We start from the raw sequence: 16,044 nt of genomic DNA on the forward strand, positions 1-16,044 counted from the left end.
TTGGCTGAAAATTAATTAAACTTAATATTGGTTTTCATCCAAACCAACTCCATGAAGTAGCTAACCAGATGGCTGAGTTTATGGCAGAATTTAACCATGCTCAAGTTGCATTGGACTTGGGCTATAAGGGTTGAAATTTCAACACTCCTTGCTGTTATAAAAATATTGTTACAGCTCTTTCCAGGAGACCTTTTTATTTTTTATTTTTTATTTTTTTTGAGAAATGCAACCAAGTCACATTCATTCCAGATCAGTTCAGGCCAGTGATAGTCGTGTTCACTTTGAATTGAAATTTTAGACTCTTTAAGGAAAATAATGTTATGTAGTTTAAATTTTTTTTTTTAAGTATTTTTAACATGTCTGTGGATCTTTGGCTGCACATGCGTCTCTTAAGTCTATAAGCCCTGGCCCAAAGCACTGAATTAAAAACTTGAGAATAGACCAACTTTTCTCCCACAGCATCTTCACCAAAGGGCCACCTTAGGTTTGCCTTACACAGGTGCTAGAAAGCGTGTGTCATTCCTTAATTGAACAGTGACTCTGTTTTTGGAAATCTTACCTGTGTAAGCTGTTTGTAGGTCAAAACAGAAATGTAAAATACTAGATAGTATTTCACTGATCAGATTTTAGGCCTGCTTGCTTTTGCAGATGTTTCTAAGGAGTAGCAAACCCCTGTTATTGTTTAACAACTGCTTAGTAGATAAAGCTAATTTTTATGGCAAAAAAATGGTAGATGATGACATAGGAGTCAGTTGAACACCTGTCCATAGGCACTGACCAAAATGTGGTTGTCATCAAGAGTAAACACTCAAGTCTAAAGCTGGTTTTACTTCATGTCAGTCACACAATTTTTAAGACTGCATCTGTTCTAGAAATTCCACACAGCCTGGTGCACTGAGTCTGCCTTCTTTTTAGCTGCTGTAAGTAGTAATGCACACCATACAAAACCAGTTGTTGATAACCCCTAATGTTGATTTTATCACCTCCCCACGGAATGATTCTTAAAAGTTTGTAGTTAGAATCCCTCTTGGCAGAAGAGAAATCTGTGTTAGCTGTGGAAAAAATGTCCTAGTCTGTCTCTGTCCCACATCCCTCCTCTCCTCCAGTTCTTCTCACAACCAGGTTATTTGGTGATAGTTTGGGGGTTTTCATGTTTTCTGAGCTGCTTAGGAAAAAGACCAACAAAAATATAGGAAAATAATCAGGTTTTAGTTATAGGAAAAATGGTGTGAGCAAAACCAAGCCCAAGCAGTTTTGTTATGGGAGCTCTGCACATCATGGAAATGTGGAGTTATTTTTTTATCAAGAGCAAAACTGTGGCCTATAACTGCTACATGTACGTGGTACTTCTGTTTTCAGGAAGTATTATTTTAGCTGTGTTTAATGAAAAGTGATTTTTATATGAACATTGTTCTTGCCACTTTCTGAACTTGACGATAGTCTTCAGCTGCTAGATAGAGAGGACATGGAGAATGTAGATGCAGTTTAACCTTAGCAGCATGCAGTCATTTGGTTCTCAAACCATGGCAGAGAATGATGGGGTAATGGTGTACATAGGTGAAAGAAGCTAAAGAAAATACAACATTGGTTTAATTCAGCTGACACCTCCTATGTTATTGAAGCCTGGAAGTAACACTGCCTCCTCACCCCCATTCTCTTTTCAGTAAAAATCTTAAATTCTTGTTATTCTCAGAGTACTTTTCTGCTGCATAGTATTGAGAGAATAGCAGAAGACTTAGGAATATTAATTCTTATTCCATAAAAGTAATAACTAATAGTTCTTATCTTTCTCCAGGCACGCAAACAAATGGCCTGGACTTTCAAAAGCAGCCTGTGCCTGTCGGAGGAGCTATCTCTACAGCCCAGGCCCAGGCCTTCCTTGGGCACCTTCATCAGGTAAGAGAAGACCCATTTCAAAATAAGGTAGACTTGGACAGGTATGAACACGGCTGCTCTTTTATGTTCTGTGTTCTCTCTTTCTGTGAATTATAGGAACATGCAAAGGAATATATGGGTACACCCCATGCTTAAATAGCTTGGGTGGGATAAAGTTCTTACTGTGGCACTCACTTCAGTGCATTAGGCTGCAGAATATGTCAAAATAGGGTGAGACCTATTTGGGGGAACTAGAGAGCCCCTTTTTGGGGACTTCAAAATGCCTAAAGCATTTTTATTTCCACCCTACTCTCCCTAAATTTTTATGGAGATATTGAAAGGCAACAAATTGAAAGGCAAGATAAAATGTAATCATTTTGGTAAAGAATTGTACTGGCCCAGCAGCTGCCAGGGTTCTGAAGCTGTCCCTACCTGATGAAACCAGAAATGGTGTTGAATGATTCGATCTTTCAAGCTCTTGCACATTAACTCGAAATATAAAGTGACGCTACTTACTAAGCATGTGCTGTTTGTGAGTTTTAATTTTTTTTTTTTTTAGTTACTTCAGGGACCTGTTTGTCAGATGATATTCAGGCTTCTACTACTGTCTGTTCTGCTGATGCTGTGTTTGGGGAATCAAAGCTGAACTTCAGATGTAGGCTGAAGGAAAATAGGGCATTCCTAGGTGGAGAGAAGTCTAAGGGGCATTTTTTGTAGTTTTTTTTAATCTGTTCATACTTGATGTACAAAAACAAATGTCCTAATTTCCTTCCCTTCCTCAGCACCAAGATTAAACTTTAAAATACTGTACCTAATTGGCTGACCCTAAATGTTTGAGGTCTGAGGTTGCACTGTTATTGTGGTATAATTGACATGCTGAAGCTTTTATGCCCTCTTTTAAGAGCTCTGAACTGCCATTTTATTGTGTGGAAGATTCCACACATCACATAATCACAATTTTCCTAGTAGATTGGGTTATATAGGACCTAGGGGGAGTGACTGTGTTTGAATTTGCTGAACCAATAGGCTGTTGTAGGCTGCCTTTATGTAGAGAGAGGATGACTAGTTTTCATGGGTTGTCAGTATGTGTTTAACACGGAGACAGATACAGCTGTTCTGCTGAATTTTGTGTTTGTTTTAGTCTTCATTTTGTTACACAGATTGATTCGGGACAGAAATTGTATTTAGCACAATGCTATATTTTGCTTTGGAAATGTATTTATTTAAACAGTTGTCAGGATCTTTATAACTTCAGGTTTGATAAAGTGTGATTCATTTCTTGAAACTCTAGTTCAAAGGAAAATCTCAGCTATTCTTTTATGTAGCTGCAGGTGTGTGGGAATCTATTGTCAAACTTTTCACTTCTAATGTGGTGGCTGTTAGTGGGGTGTTATTCAGCTTTATTTTTCACTGTTATTCACACACAGTGCTTTCCTCCAGACTGATACAAAACATTAGGTTGTAGGCAACATTCAGGAACAGTGTAAGTTTTAATTAGAAATGGGTTTTTTTTGTGTGATGGAAGCTGTGTCCAAATTGAATTCAAAGATTTTCAGGAATATGCTGGCTGTACTTGAGTGAGATACATTTGTATAGTTTTGTGTGGTCTATTTTATACTATTTATTCATTAAAATAATTATTTCTGAGTATATTTTTGGAGGGCAGGCTACTATAGCTTAGATAGCTGCTGTTAATTCATGTTAAAAGTTGAGATTGCATCACCTTTGTCAAAGTATATTTTGCTTGTGATGAGGAGGAGGTTTTCTGGGAGTGCTTGCTTAGGTGTAGAATATGCTTAGTAAGTTTAGCACCTTTGTCTAGAGTGGTAGGAAATATTTCCAAGGTGACTCTCAAGGGTTGCGTGTTCAAATATTCAGTTATTAATCTTGTGTACTGCAATTCAAATTAAAACTCTCCTTCCTGTGCTTGCAGATGTGTGGGCTCTCTTTTGTGATGTGTATTATATGAGGACATCTTTTTACAGAGGCAAGAGTGCTACATTTTGCTTTGCTTTATTGTACCCTTATGTGTTTCCTGGTTTTCAAATGAGCAGTGGTTTTCAAACATGACCAGAAATGGAATTCACTACAGGCTGTAATTCTGACCTTTGAAAGTGTTGGTAATTAATTACATAGTATTCCTTCTTTATATTAGGAGGAGTGGTGGTAGAAACAAGGTGAGACCAACTAAAAAGGTCTTCAGTAAATGAAAATTCAGCATTTGTTGTACAGAGAAAATCCTTATTAAAGATAAAATAACACTTCAAAAATCTCACTTTCTGAAGTATCAGTTTTTCTTCACTGCTAACTGTCCTGGGTTTACCAGGAGCCGTTTTGCTCCTTCTTAGTAACTGGTGCAAGCTCTGTGTTTTGACTTCCAGCCTGGGCAGAGAGCTGATAACACCGATTGTTTTTAATTGTTGTTAAGTAATGTTTATTCTGGCCAAGGACTTTGTGAGTCTCATGCTCTGCCAGGGACGAGAGGAGGCCGGGAGGGTAAAAGAATGTCTCCTTCACAGGTTGACCACCCGAGAAGGAAAAAAAAGATGTGAAATTGCTAAGCACCTTTATTATATACCTCCCAAAGTATAAAGGTGGTGACCACACTGGGAACATAAGACCGATCAGTTTCATGATCAATAATTCTATTGTATTACAAGTCATTATAATAAAGTACAATGAGACAAAAACCTTAGCCCAAGCCCCACACTTTAAAAACACCAACACAGCAAATATCGGCTGTATGTAATGTACAGAGTTCTGAACCTGTGAGATCAAGAGGAACAGCTTTGAGAGCCAATAAATCAGCATTGTGACGAGTGACTATTAATCCGGTTGGATCTGTCGTTATCTCAACCCTTCGTGCCCCACGTTGGGCGCCAAAAAAAAAGAACTGTCGTGGTTTAAACCGATCCCCACAGCTCGTCCACTCACCCCCCCTGACCCTCCCCGCTCCCGGAGGGATGGGGAGGGGAATCAAGAGGATGTAACTCACACGGGTTGAGATAAGAACAGCCCAGTAACTAAGGTATAACACAAACCACTGCTGCTACCACCAATGATAATAATGATAAGAGAAAAATAACAAGAGAATACGATACCACCGCCGAAGGAGTTCGACCCCCTTGAAGAGAGAGTGTGCCCTTCCAGGTAACTCCCAGTTACCTCCCTGGGCATGATGTACTGTGATATGGAATATCCCTTTTTCTAGTTTGGGTCAGGTGTCCTGTCTCTGCTTCCTCCCGGCCTCCCCTCGTCCCCGGCAGAGCATGAGACTCACAAAGTCCTTGGCCAGAATAAACATTACTTAACAACAATTAAAAACAGTCGGTGTTATCAGCTTTCTGCCCAGGCTGAAAGTCAAAACACAGAGCTTGCACCAGTTACTAAGAAGGAGCAAAACGGCTCCTGGTAAACCCAGGACACTAACCCAACAAAGACCTTCTTTGGACCTGTTAATCACAAACATTGAATTAAAGTTTTGAGTATACCTGAATCAAGACAGTTTTCGTAAAGTGTCTCCACTCTCTGTTTTGAGATCTTCTTTTCAGTGGCTGAGGGCTGTGCATACTTGAATAGGTTGATTTGAGGAAGAGTGCTTATGCTGTGGGTTTTGTGCTATGCAGGTGATTGCTCCTCTGTCGTATAAGAAAGTGGGTAAATGCAGTGTACATGTCTGGGGTAATGCCCATTCTGAAACACAAAAAGGACCATGATGAGCAGAGCTTACTGGCCTCCCCTGAAGCCTCAATTTTATTCTTTTAAACAGGAATAGTTAGCCTGGCCACCTCAAAGTGCTGTTTTAACTCAATTTCATGATAATATCTAGATCTCTAGGCAGGAATATGTTAAACAAGAGGTAGACAAACACTGTGGGAGAGATACAGATTTTCTTTCAGCCCGGAGCACAACCTTGATTGAGGTGTTAGAGAGGCATGCATTGTTCTTGGGGGAGTTTTTCTTGAGATGGTTCTTTTTACGTTGTTTTTTGTGCATTCTATGTAATTTCATTTCCCTTTTTGCACTGTGTTGTAGGTCCAGCTCGCTGGAACAAGTTTACAGGCTGCTGCTCAGTCCTTAAATGTACAGGTAAAAACAATTACCTTCTGTTGCTCATCCTTCTCTCATTCCAGACATCATTGTGGTCCCATTAGAGATGGTTTTTAACCTATGATATGCTACTTTGTTTTTTCATTCTGACTGGTCTTGCAAGTGTAGGTATGAAGGAATAATAGTTTTACAACCGTAAATCAGGCTCAGAATTGTAAGCATTCAGAAACTGGGGTTAAACCATGCAGTGATTGTAACTTTATACTGAATTTCAGACAGGTATTGTATCATGAGAACTATAAACCTCCAGGAATATTTCATGTTCTTCTATTTATTCATGTATTTTAAAAATAGCAAGTATTACTTCCCAATTTGTACTTGCTTCTGGTAGCTGAATATAGGAATATAATATAACATTAACTATGTAATGTGGCTAGTGTAGATAGCTTGTGTAAATAACACAGTGATTTTAAAGTAAGTCAGAGTAATTGTTAATAACATACATGAGACATCAAAGCTTTCAAACTTTTATGCTCAGATGCTGAACACTTCAGTGTATCAGTTAATGTGGCACTTCCTCAGTAGTAGTTTAAGGGACAAGGGATGGATGCAGTCTTACTGAAAACTGGTTTCAGTAGTGCTTGTTATTGAAGAATGTAGGTAGTGCATTACATGTAATGCAATAGGATGTGGACCCATTTATACATAATAACAATTTGGAAAGAAGAGGAGGTATAGTGACCTTCCTTTCTAAGAGGAAGGAGGCAGAAAATTGCTTTGGTTGCCATGGTAAACTTCCATCCCTGAGAGAGATGTTGGCAAACAGGCTGTATCTCCAGTGCAGTGTTTATAGTCCTGCACTGTAATTATTGCTCAATGACTGGCAGAATTAATCAGAGCCTTTATGTTAATTAGCCTGCTCTGCAGTCCCCAAAACAGGTGGTGGAAAATATGCATATCTATGCAGAATTTTAATGTTCTGCATACCCAGTTTCAGTTATCATAAAACTCTCCCCCTCATCACGCACTTGCATTTCCTTCCTCATGTCTTTACAATTTCTTCTGTTAAAAAAACCCCAGACAACAAACCACAAAAAAAACCCAACAAATACCTCCCCCCAAATGAAAACCACAGAAAAATCCCTAAGCCCCCAAATATTTTCAAACAAAGTATCATTCAATTAAATAAATGCTAAACTTTGATTATTTAAAAGCATTGTGTTTATTATATATCTTGCTGTAGGTAGATAAGCCTGTGAGGATTTCTCAAACCAGTTCCCTGTAAGCCAACAGAATGATGACTCAGGGGTGTAGGATGCAGGTACAGAAAATGGAAGCACAATCGCCTTTCATTCATTCCGTTGTTCAGGACTTTAGGCAATTAATAATTTTAACGACGTTTTCTTTCTTTATGGTGAAAGGTAGTGTCAGCTTCAACTGCATTGCATAAAATGAAAGGAGACCTGAAAATTATGTCAAAGAGTTACAGAAGACCTGAGAGTCTTTTTGTTTTGTTTAAACTGCATTACCTATAGACATGTTTGAGCAATTGTAGCTGAGATGGTGGTCACATAGAGCCATTGCTTAAACACACTCTTAAAATAAACCCAAGGGCTTTTTGTACGCAAATGAAACATTTTTATTGTGCAGTGTTGAGAGACAGCAGTGTTATACGTTAACATCTGTTTTACACTATAAAGAGCTGTATTTTTTTTTTTTTTTTTTGACTAGTCTAAATCTAGTGAAGAATCTGGGGACTCTCAGCAACCATGCCAGCCTTCCCAGCAGCCTTCAGTGCAGGCGGCCATACCCCAGACCCAGCTCATGCTGGCCGGAGGACAGATCACTGGGGTAAGATTTCCCCAACTATACTGTAGTAAGCCTCCTGTCCAGTAAGTGATGGTACTATGTGTGGCAGGCCCCATAGAACTATCAATGAGGGTAATTGCCATTTCCTTTAGCATAGGAAGAAACTCAAGTGAAAGAGGGGACAAAATATATCTCCTATAAAAAAGCAGAATTTAATCTTTCAGTTTAGTTGCAAAATATTTGCTTTAAGAAAAAAATCTCTCTGTTTTAAATATCCATCCTGATTCCACAGTGAAATTAAAACCTTGTGTGTGTACAAATGAGAGTCGTGGTTGTCACAAAGAGGATTTTCTCTTTTTTTTCCCCAAAGATTACAATGAGGCGTGGGAACATGAGACTAAATCTTATCAGATAGCCAGGTGAAGAACAAAAATTATGGGAACTGCTGACACTAATTCTTCCTTTTCTCAAACATGTTTCTTCTTCAGTAACTATATCAGTGCTTGCCTTAAGCCCACTCAACCCTCCTGGTTTAACTTACCAATTTTGATTCTTTTAATTGCACAGCTTTGGAAGTAATTAAGAAATAACTGTTGGTTTAGGATTACTGATGTTTCTGAATTGTGGTAAATGCTTTCAGTCATTCTTTTAAAAAAAGCAAGTTCTATGAATGGACTGGTTTGGTTAAAGAGTTTGCTTCTGTGTAATCAGCTTTGCAGTGTTAAGAGTTTGCATGTTAACAAGGAGTGTAGGGCAGTTGCTTCAATGTGTTTATGATTCAAAGTACTAGGTTAGATCTTAATTTCATGTTCAGTTATTAGATCTTCTGGTATGCTAGTGTGTAAGTAAACATCCTGCTTAATTTTTGGTTAATTACATTTGAAAGTTTTTAAAGTGAGATTGTTTTAATATATGAGTGAGACTGTGCTTAAAACTCAGCATATTTTATTATTATTCTCATTCTCAAAAAAACAAAAGGGTTTGTTTTAATTTATGATTGCCTGTAATGGTGAAACATCCTAAACTCCAGGCTTATGCAGATATGGATTGTAGTAAATATGGGCATCAAGATTCATTTACATGTAAAGGAGAGACTGCTGCCACCTGGTTCACAGAGATAATGTGTGTCTGGGAAAAGGAAGGGATGTAAACTTGCCAACTCTGTTCTACTGAAAAAAAAAAAAGGCAGATGGGGAGACTTGGAGAGAAACAAATGGAGCTCATGTTCTTATATCTTATGGTATAATGGAAATGATGAAATATGGCAGAGATTCATGCTAATGTGAAGCAGCTGGAGTGTTATCAGTTTGTTCAGTAGCCATAGCCAGCATTCGTGCTTCTCATTCATCTGGCAGATTACTTGCTGTTCTGCTGGGTGTACATTTCCTTTCAAATCCTGGCAATACTGATTCTTTTCTTTTGCTAGCTATTAATCACCCTTTTCCTGAACCTCCTGGTAGAGTTGTTTAGAAAAGTTAGGAGTAAAGTTAGGTTCAGTAGCTTCCAGTAAGTGCAAATACTTGCCTTCATGAAGTTTGGTTTATGGCAGGTGTGTGGTGGGTTGGTTCCTACATCTTGTTGAGTGGCCAGTTGTCCTTACTGAAGGCCAGAGTCATTGGCTAGTTAATAGTTGAACTCTAGTTACAGTTCTGGGCATGTCTGGTTAATACAACTAGTAATGAGCTAGCTAATGACTTTGTAGCTGAAGTGGCTCTTTCCGTTTTTAATGGCTGTTTTCTAATTATTTATAGCTCACGTTGACGCCAGCCCAACAACAGTTATTGCTACAACAGGCGCAGGCACAGTTGCTGGCGGCTGCAGTGCAGCATTCAGCCAGTCAGCAGCACAGTGCTGCTGGTGCTACCATCTCGGCCTCTGCTGCAACGCCGATGACGCAGATCCCTCTATCTCAGCCAATACAGATTGCACAGGTGAGCCTTGAGGCTTGAGAGGGTGGAAAATAAAGAGGTTTGACTAATTGCATCATTCAAATGCTATTTTTCTTTCTTATTCAGTGAGTTTCTAGAGTCTTTGAGTATTATTAGTCTTTTCTCATGCATCCTTAGCTGATGAGATTGAAGTTGATAGTTTTAGCAAAGAATGCGTACCAGTTGCTTATCAGTTCAACTGGGCTTCTCAAGTCTGTTCCAGAATCTGACCAGGTGCTGCATTTTCTGAAATTTCCTCTTTCTTGTAGTTAGCTTGAGAAAGGAGAGAAAGGGGTATAGAAAGATGCCCATAGAAATGACACTTGTCAAGACCTGTGTGAATGAGAAGGGACACACATATATCACAAAGAATGCTTGTCAGATCCAAATAGCAAAATGGTAGCAAATGATGGTTTGACTTGACACAGTTGTGTGGTATTTTGTCTTGTTGCTTATTGCTCCGAGTTCAGTGACAAAGAATGGGCACTCTTGTGTGTAATGAGTCTGGTGTTGTGTCGTGGTTTAAAACGAGCCACACAGCTCATTCACTCACTTCCCCCCCTTTTTTCTCCCTCTTTCTTTCCTTCCACCCCCCCACCCCCCACCCCCCCCCCCCTGCTCCCAGAGGGATGGGGAGGAGAATCGAGAGAATGTAACTCTCATGAGTTGAGATAAGAACAGCCCAGTAACTAAGGTATAACACAAATCTACATTGCTACCACCAGTGTTAATAATGATAAGAGAAAATAACAAGGGAAGAGAATACAATACCACGCCGAACGAGTGCAACCCCTCCTGAAGAGAGCCCGTGCCCTTCTGGGTAACTCCCAGTTACCTCCCTGGGCATGATGTACTGTGATATGGAATATCCCTTTTTCTAGTTTGGGTCAGGTGTCCTGTCTCTGCTTCCTCCCGGCCTCCCCTCGTCCCTGGCAGACCATGAGACTCACAAAGTCCTTAGTCAGGGTAAACATTACTTAGCGACAATTAAAAACAATTAATGTTATCAGCTCTGTTCCCAGGCTGGAAGTCAAAACACAGCGCTGCACCAGCTACTAAGAAGGATTAAAAGCACTGCTACTGCTAAACCCAGGACATGTTGGAATCTGTCCAATTTTATGCTCTGGTGCTAAAAGACCTGTTAATTCTTAATTCTGCTTGTGAAGCAAGTTCTGCTTACTAGGAGTAGCAAAGATCCTGGGTCTTGCAAGGTTGGCTTAGTTCAGTGTGGAGAATGCAGTGCCACTGACCCTATACTTAGCAAATGTTATGGTGAATCTTCTACACTTCTGGACAAGGGTAAGCAAATATACAGCATAGGCATCTTGAGTACTACTAGTACTTGTGTTTCTGAGGTCCATCTTCCCATAGATTAAGGTTCTTAGTATGTAATATTTCAGTTTGATTAGTGTAGATGTGCAAAGTATGTTGGGTATGTAATCTCCAAAGTTGCTACTTCTTACAGTGACCAGGTTCTTTAAGACTGATGCTTTCTATTCTGACTGCTTTCACTTGCATTTAACTGGGATGAAGTGTCCAAGAAGTGAAGATGATGGCTGGTTAAGTAAAAGAATGGAAATGCTGCAATTACCTGTGACATACGTTGGTGAAATATGCTATTCCTTTATTATGCTAGTCTGCTAGCTGAATTACAGCCTGGTTGTGCTATCAGGTTTTTCTTACCTGAAGTCACAAACTTCTGTGGTGTTGGTCTAAAAGTTCTGACCTCTTTGGCTGTCCTTACAAAGGCCAGAGTGATGCCAACCCACTTTTAGAAGGCCAGAACTGAAGCTGCCCACCGAGTCTCTTGGTGCCTTGTGACCAGATATTACTACTTCTTTTAGCAAAGTATCCCACTTCACTGTCATGATCTGGAGATGATTCAAGAATGTAGAGTTCAAGGAAGATCATAACGTCCAAGATTGTATCTTAATTTTCTTGAGCCTTTGTCTCTAGCCGGTAATACAGGCATATTACAAGAAAAGAATGGGAAATGTCCTTGTCATTAGCTTCTAGCATCTCTTTGTGCATCTGTCACAGGGTTCCCATTTGATATTATGTGAGTCAGCCTAAATGTAAGTGATCCACAGTCGTTAGTGGGTATTTTTGTGCATGTGCAAGATGTGGTTAATCGCGCTCTTCCACTTTAGTGGGAAGCTATGAAAATGTGTGAAGCATTTAGAATTACTAATTTCATACTGAGGTTTTCTCCAGAACTTGAAGAATCTTCAGAAAAGTGTTTGAGAAGAGTTGAAAAGATCATGTGCTGTCAAGTAGAAGCTTCTGAAGAGAGTGTTACCTGGTTTGTGCATGTGAATGAGCTAAAGGCTCCATGAAAAATAGCATGTGATCATGTAGTTGCCACCTATACAGATACATACAATGTGTATTTGTAACACAACGGTTAAAAAGTAAAGTTTTGTTTGTTTTCTGGCATTCCTCATTACTTAAATGTTTGGCTTTACAATGTATTTTAGGACAGGTTATTTTGATATATAAATGTAGCTTGGTTGAATCTTGTTAGCTTCTTATGATGAAAGTGCAAGGCATAATAATATAGAATCATAGAACAGTTAGGGTTGGAAAGGACTTTAAGATCATCTAGTTCAAACCCCCTGCCATGGACAGGGACACCTCGCTGTAAACCATGTCACCCAAGGCTCTGTCCAGCCTGGCCCTGAACAGTGCCAGGGCTGGAGCATTCACAGCTTACCAGGGCAACCCATTCCAGTGCCTCACCACCCTTACAGTAAAGAACTTCCTCCTTATATCCAGTCTAAACTTACCCTGTTTAAGTTTGAACCCATTACCCCTTGTCCTACCACTACAGTCCCTAACAAAGGGTCCCTCCCCAGCATCCTTATAGACCCCCTTCAGATACTGGAAGGCTGCTATGAGGTCCCCACGCATCTTCTCATCTCCAGGCTGAACAGCCCCAACTTTCTCAGCCTGTCTTCATGTGGGAGGTGCCCCAGCCCCCTGATAATCCTTGCAGCTGTGCTCTGGACTTGTTCCAACAGTTCCATGCCCTTTTTATGTTGAGAACAACAGAACTGCACACAATACTCCAAGTGAGGTCTCATGAGAGCAGAGCAGAGGGGCAGGATCACCTCGTTTGACCTGCTGATCATGCTCCTCTTGATGCAGCCCAGGATACGGTTGGCTTTCTGGGCTGCAGGCTCACACTGCTGGCTCCTGTTAAGTTTCTCATCGACCAACACCCCCAAGTCCTTCTCCACAGGGCTGCTCTGAATCTCTTCTTTGCCCAACCTGTAGCTGTGCCTGGGATTGCTCCGACCCCGGCGTAGGAACTTGCACTTGGCATGGTTGAACTTCATGAGGTTGGCATCGGCCCACCTCACAAGTGTGTGAAGGTCCCTCTGGATGGCATCCCTTCCCTCCATTGTATCAACCGAACCACACAGCTTGGTTTCATCAGCGAACTTGCTGAGGGCACACTCAATCCCATAGTCCATGTTCACTAATAAAGATGTTGAACAAGACTGGTCCCAACACCAGTCCCTGAGGGATACCACTCATTACTGGTCTCTAGCTGGACATTGAGCCATTGACCACAACAATTTGCGTGTGGCCATCCAGCCAGTTCTTTATCTGCCAAGTGGTCCATCTATCAATTTGATGTCTATCCAATTTAGAGGAAAGGATATGTGCAGATGTTGGATATGAATTAAGATACCCTATGGAAATCTTCTGCTGTACATTTGTAGGTGAATAAATCTATGCTTTTTGATCCATCTTGACAGCCATTTACAAGTACTGCTCAGCTTTGTTTGCATTGCTATTGTGAACATATAGCTGATTACACAGCTGCATGTTTGTTTTAATTGATGATTTTTGAATAATTGATTGATTGGCAGGCTTCTGCAGCCAGGGGGGTTACCTTATTTAATTAACTAGTTGCAGAAGCATCATGTCTTTCATGTGCGCTCAGTTAATGACAGGTTATCAGCTACAACAGTCTGGTAAGGGGTTAGTGCTGCTGCTGGGCTGATGCTAAATTGTCACTAAACGGTTTTACCAAGTTTTGGAGTTCTTTGTAAAAGTTACTTTTTTCAGGATCCATGATCAGTGTTTATGTGATGTAAACCTCAAAATGTCAAAGATGCTTAAGTTCTGAAGTCGTAGCTAGAGGTAATCATAGAATGGTTGGGGCTGGAAAGGACCTTAAGTTTATCTAGTTCCAACATCCCTGCCATGGGAAGTGATGCCTCACACTAGACCGTGTCACCCAAGGCTCTGTCCAGCCTGGCCTTGAACACTGCCAAGTATGGAACATTTACCACTTCCTTGGGCAGCCTGTTCCAGTGCCTCACCACCCTTATGGTAAAGAACTTCCTTATATCTGACCTGAACATGCGCTGTTTAAGTTTAAACCCATCACCACTTGTCCTATTGCTGTAGCCCCTGATGAATTTAGAACTTCAGATAACTTTAAAAAACAAAACCAAGATACTTCCTTATGTCAAGTTGCATCACTTGACAGATTATTCTGCCAAGAGAGGAGCTGGAGTGTTTTGATCTTTCTAAATTGTTAGGCAGCGCTAGAAGAAATGCATGTTTCCTGAAAAGTCTTTCCATCTCTTTCTGTGTGCTTGTGCTAGTAGACAGATTTTTGCCATTGAGAAAAAGATTGGTATAGGGAAACTGTGTCAGGTCTGTTTGCATGGTTGCTATTGGGAGATTTATTGTAATGCTACAATAAACTAAATAATAAAACTTTCCCAAGGAAGAAATAAAGTTGGATTTCAAATTAATTTGAGTTGCTATTTAAGAGTGATTAGCCTTGGAGGTATCATTTCCATTCTGTGCTATGGAATTGTATTTCTGTATTTAAACAAGACTCAGCCAACATGCCATTTACCAACATAGATGCACAGAATAAAATTGCTTATACCAGTTATCCCTGAGGCCTCAATTTAAAAACAGTTTTCCCATATTAAAGTGCAAGAGCCTGATGATAAGAGCTGTCGTATCTTAGCTGAGTACCCTGTTTTGTGAATACTATAGTTTTAAACAGAAAGCTCTCTTCTTTTGATCTCAAAAACACACTGCCACTGTTTCTTTGTATTCTTTTTGTTATATAACTCCATCTACTGTGGTACTTCTTCACATCATCTGACATCTACATGATCATCTGTGTGTGTGTGTGTGTGTGTTCGGTTGTTTGCTTTTGGTGGGGGAGGTCCAGACAGAAAACCTATCTGGTTTTCTGTCCACAGTTTTTCCTTCAAAAATTTCTTCCCAACTCTTCCTTTTGTATTTCTACTTTTTCTTTTATCCACCTCTATTTTAATCCTTCAGTCTCCATTTATTTTTCTTCCACCCACTGTTCACAGCCTTAGTCAGCTTGCCCTACTCTTTGTGTTTTTGTTTCGTCCTCTGCATCTAGTCCTTGCATCCATTTCAGTAGGGGCGCCTCTGTGTTGGAGGGTCTGCTCAATCTGAAAAGGTAGCCAGTAGAACACTGGAAATAAGTGAATAAATGAATGGAGGTCCATGTTGCTGTTGTGGTTTGAGCTGAAGAAGTAAGAGTTTTTAGTAACAGTTCTGACTGAGCTAACTTCATAGTACGAAATCAGAAGAAATACGGAGTCCTTGGGTAAAATCTGGAGTAGTTATATTTTTTTTTTTTGGAAGGAAATTTGCCTTGATTTCATAGGAATGGTTGCGGTACTTCTCAAATTTTCTGAAAGCAAACAATACCATCAACTTCAAAACCACTCTGTTCTGCTGGCAGACACTTTTTGAAATATTACCATTCTCTTATAAAATATAAGTTTTCATTTCTTAAAGAGCGTTGCTTGGTCAGTCCATCTGTTGTCTGTCTACTATATTGTTACATTGCATGCTTTTGACCTACCATGACTAAGTTGCCTAAGTGATTGATGGCCAGTGTCTTCGTGATGCAGGTTAAATAGTCATTTTCTTATAATGCCTGTGTGTGGTCTTGTAAATCAATTGACTTTTTTTTTCTCCTCCCTAGTCTTCCTTTCTACCCACTGGTACTCCCCACCTCTCTTCCCCAGCAGGACATTGTTGCAACTTTGAAATCTTAGTTTAACAGTTTAAAAATCATGTAAGGTCATAGTCAGATAACTATATTCTTCAAATGATTGTATTGTGTAAATAAAAAGTTATTCTTGTCAGTCTGTCTTGACTTTTCATCACTGGCAGTCAATGGCCTTTTACATCTGCTGTCTGAACAGCTTGCTTGAGTGCTCAGTAACCTTCGTCAGTCAAAATGCATGAGGGCTGCTTTACGGGTCTTAAGAAGCAGGTCTTAGTGTGGTTTATCAAGTATGTTAAAACTAGCAGCTCTATTCAGGCAGCAAGACTGAGCACTGTTTAGGGGCAAACTGGC

At 40.0% G+C, this 16,044-nt stretch overlaps 1 protein-coding gene across 5 annotated transcripts in view; it reads left to right on the forward strand.

Moving 5' to 3' along the window:
• Nucleotides 1-16,044, forward strand: part of POU2F1 (POU class 2 homeobox 1) — a 118,974-nt gene that overhangs the window by 68,502 nt on the left and 34,428 nt on the right. For all 5 annotated transcript variants that reach the window (XM_065676462.1, XM_065676458.1, XM_065676456.1 and 2 more), the window contains 4 exons: nt 1,796-1,896; nt 5,911-5,964; nt 7,657-7,776; nt 9,486-9,665. In XM_065676462.1, the coding sequence (XP_065532534.1) occupies nt 1,796-1,896; nt 5,911-5,964; nt 7,657-7,776; nt 9,486-9,665 (455 nt within the window). The remainder of the gene's footprint in view (nt 1-1,795; nt 1,897-5,910; nt 5,965-7,656; nt 7,777-9,485; nt 9,666-16,044) is intronic.

The sequence above is a fragment of the Lathamus discolor genome, chromosome 4 (assembly GCF_037157495.1).
Source record: "Lathamus discolor isolate bLatDis1 chromosome 4, bLatDis1.hap1, whole genome shotgun sequence".
Lineage (NCBI taxonomy): Eukaryota > Metazoa > Chordata > Aves > Psittaciformes > Psittacidae > Lathamus > Lathamus discolor.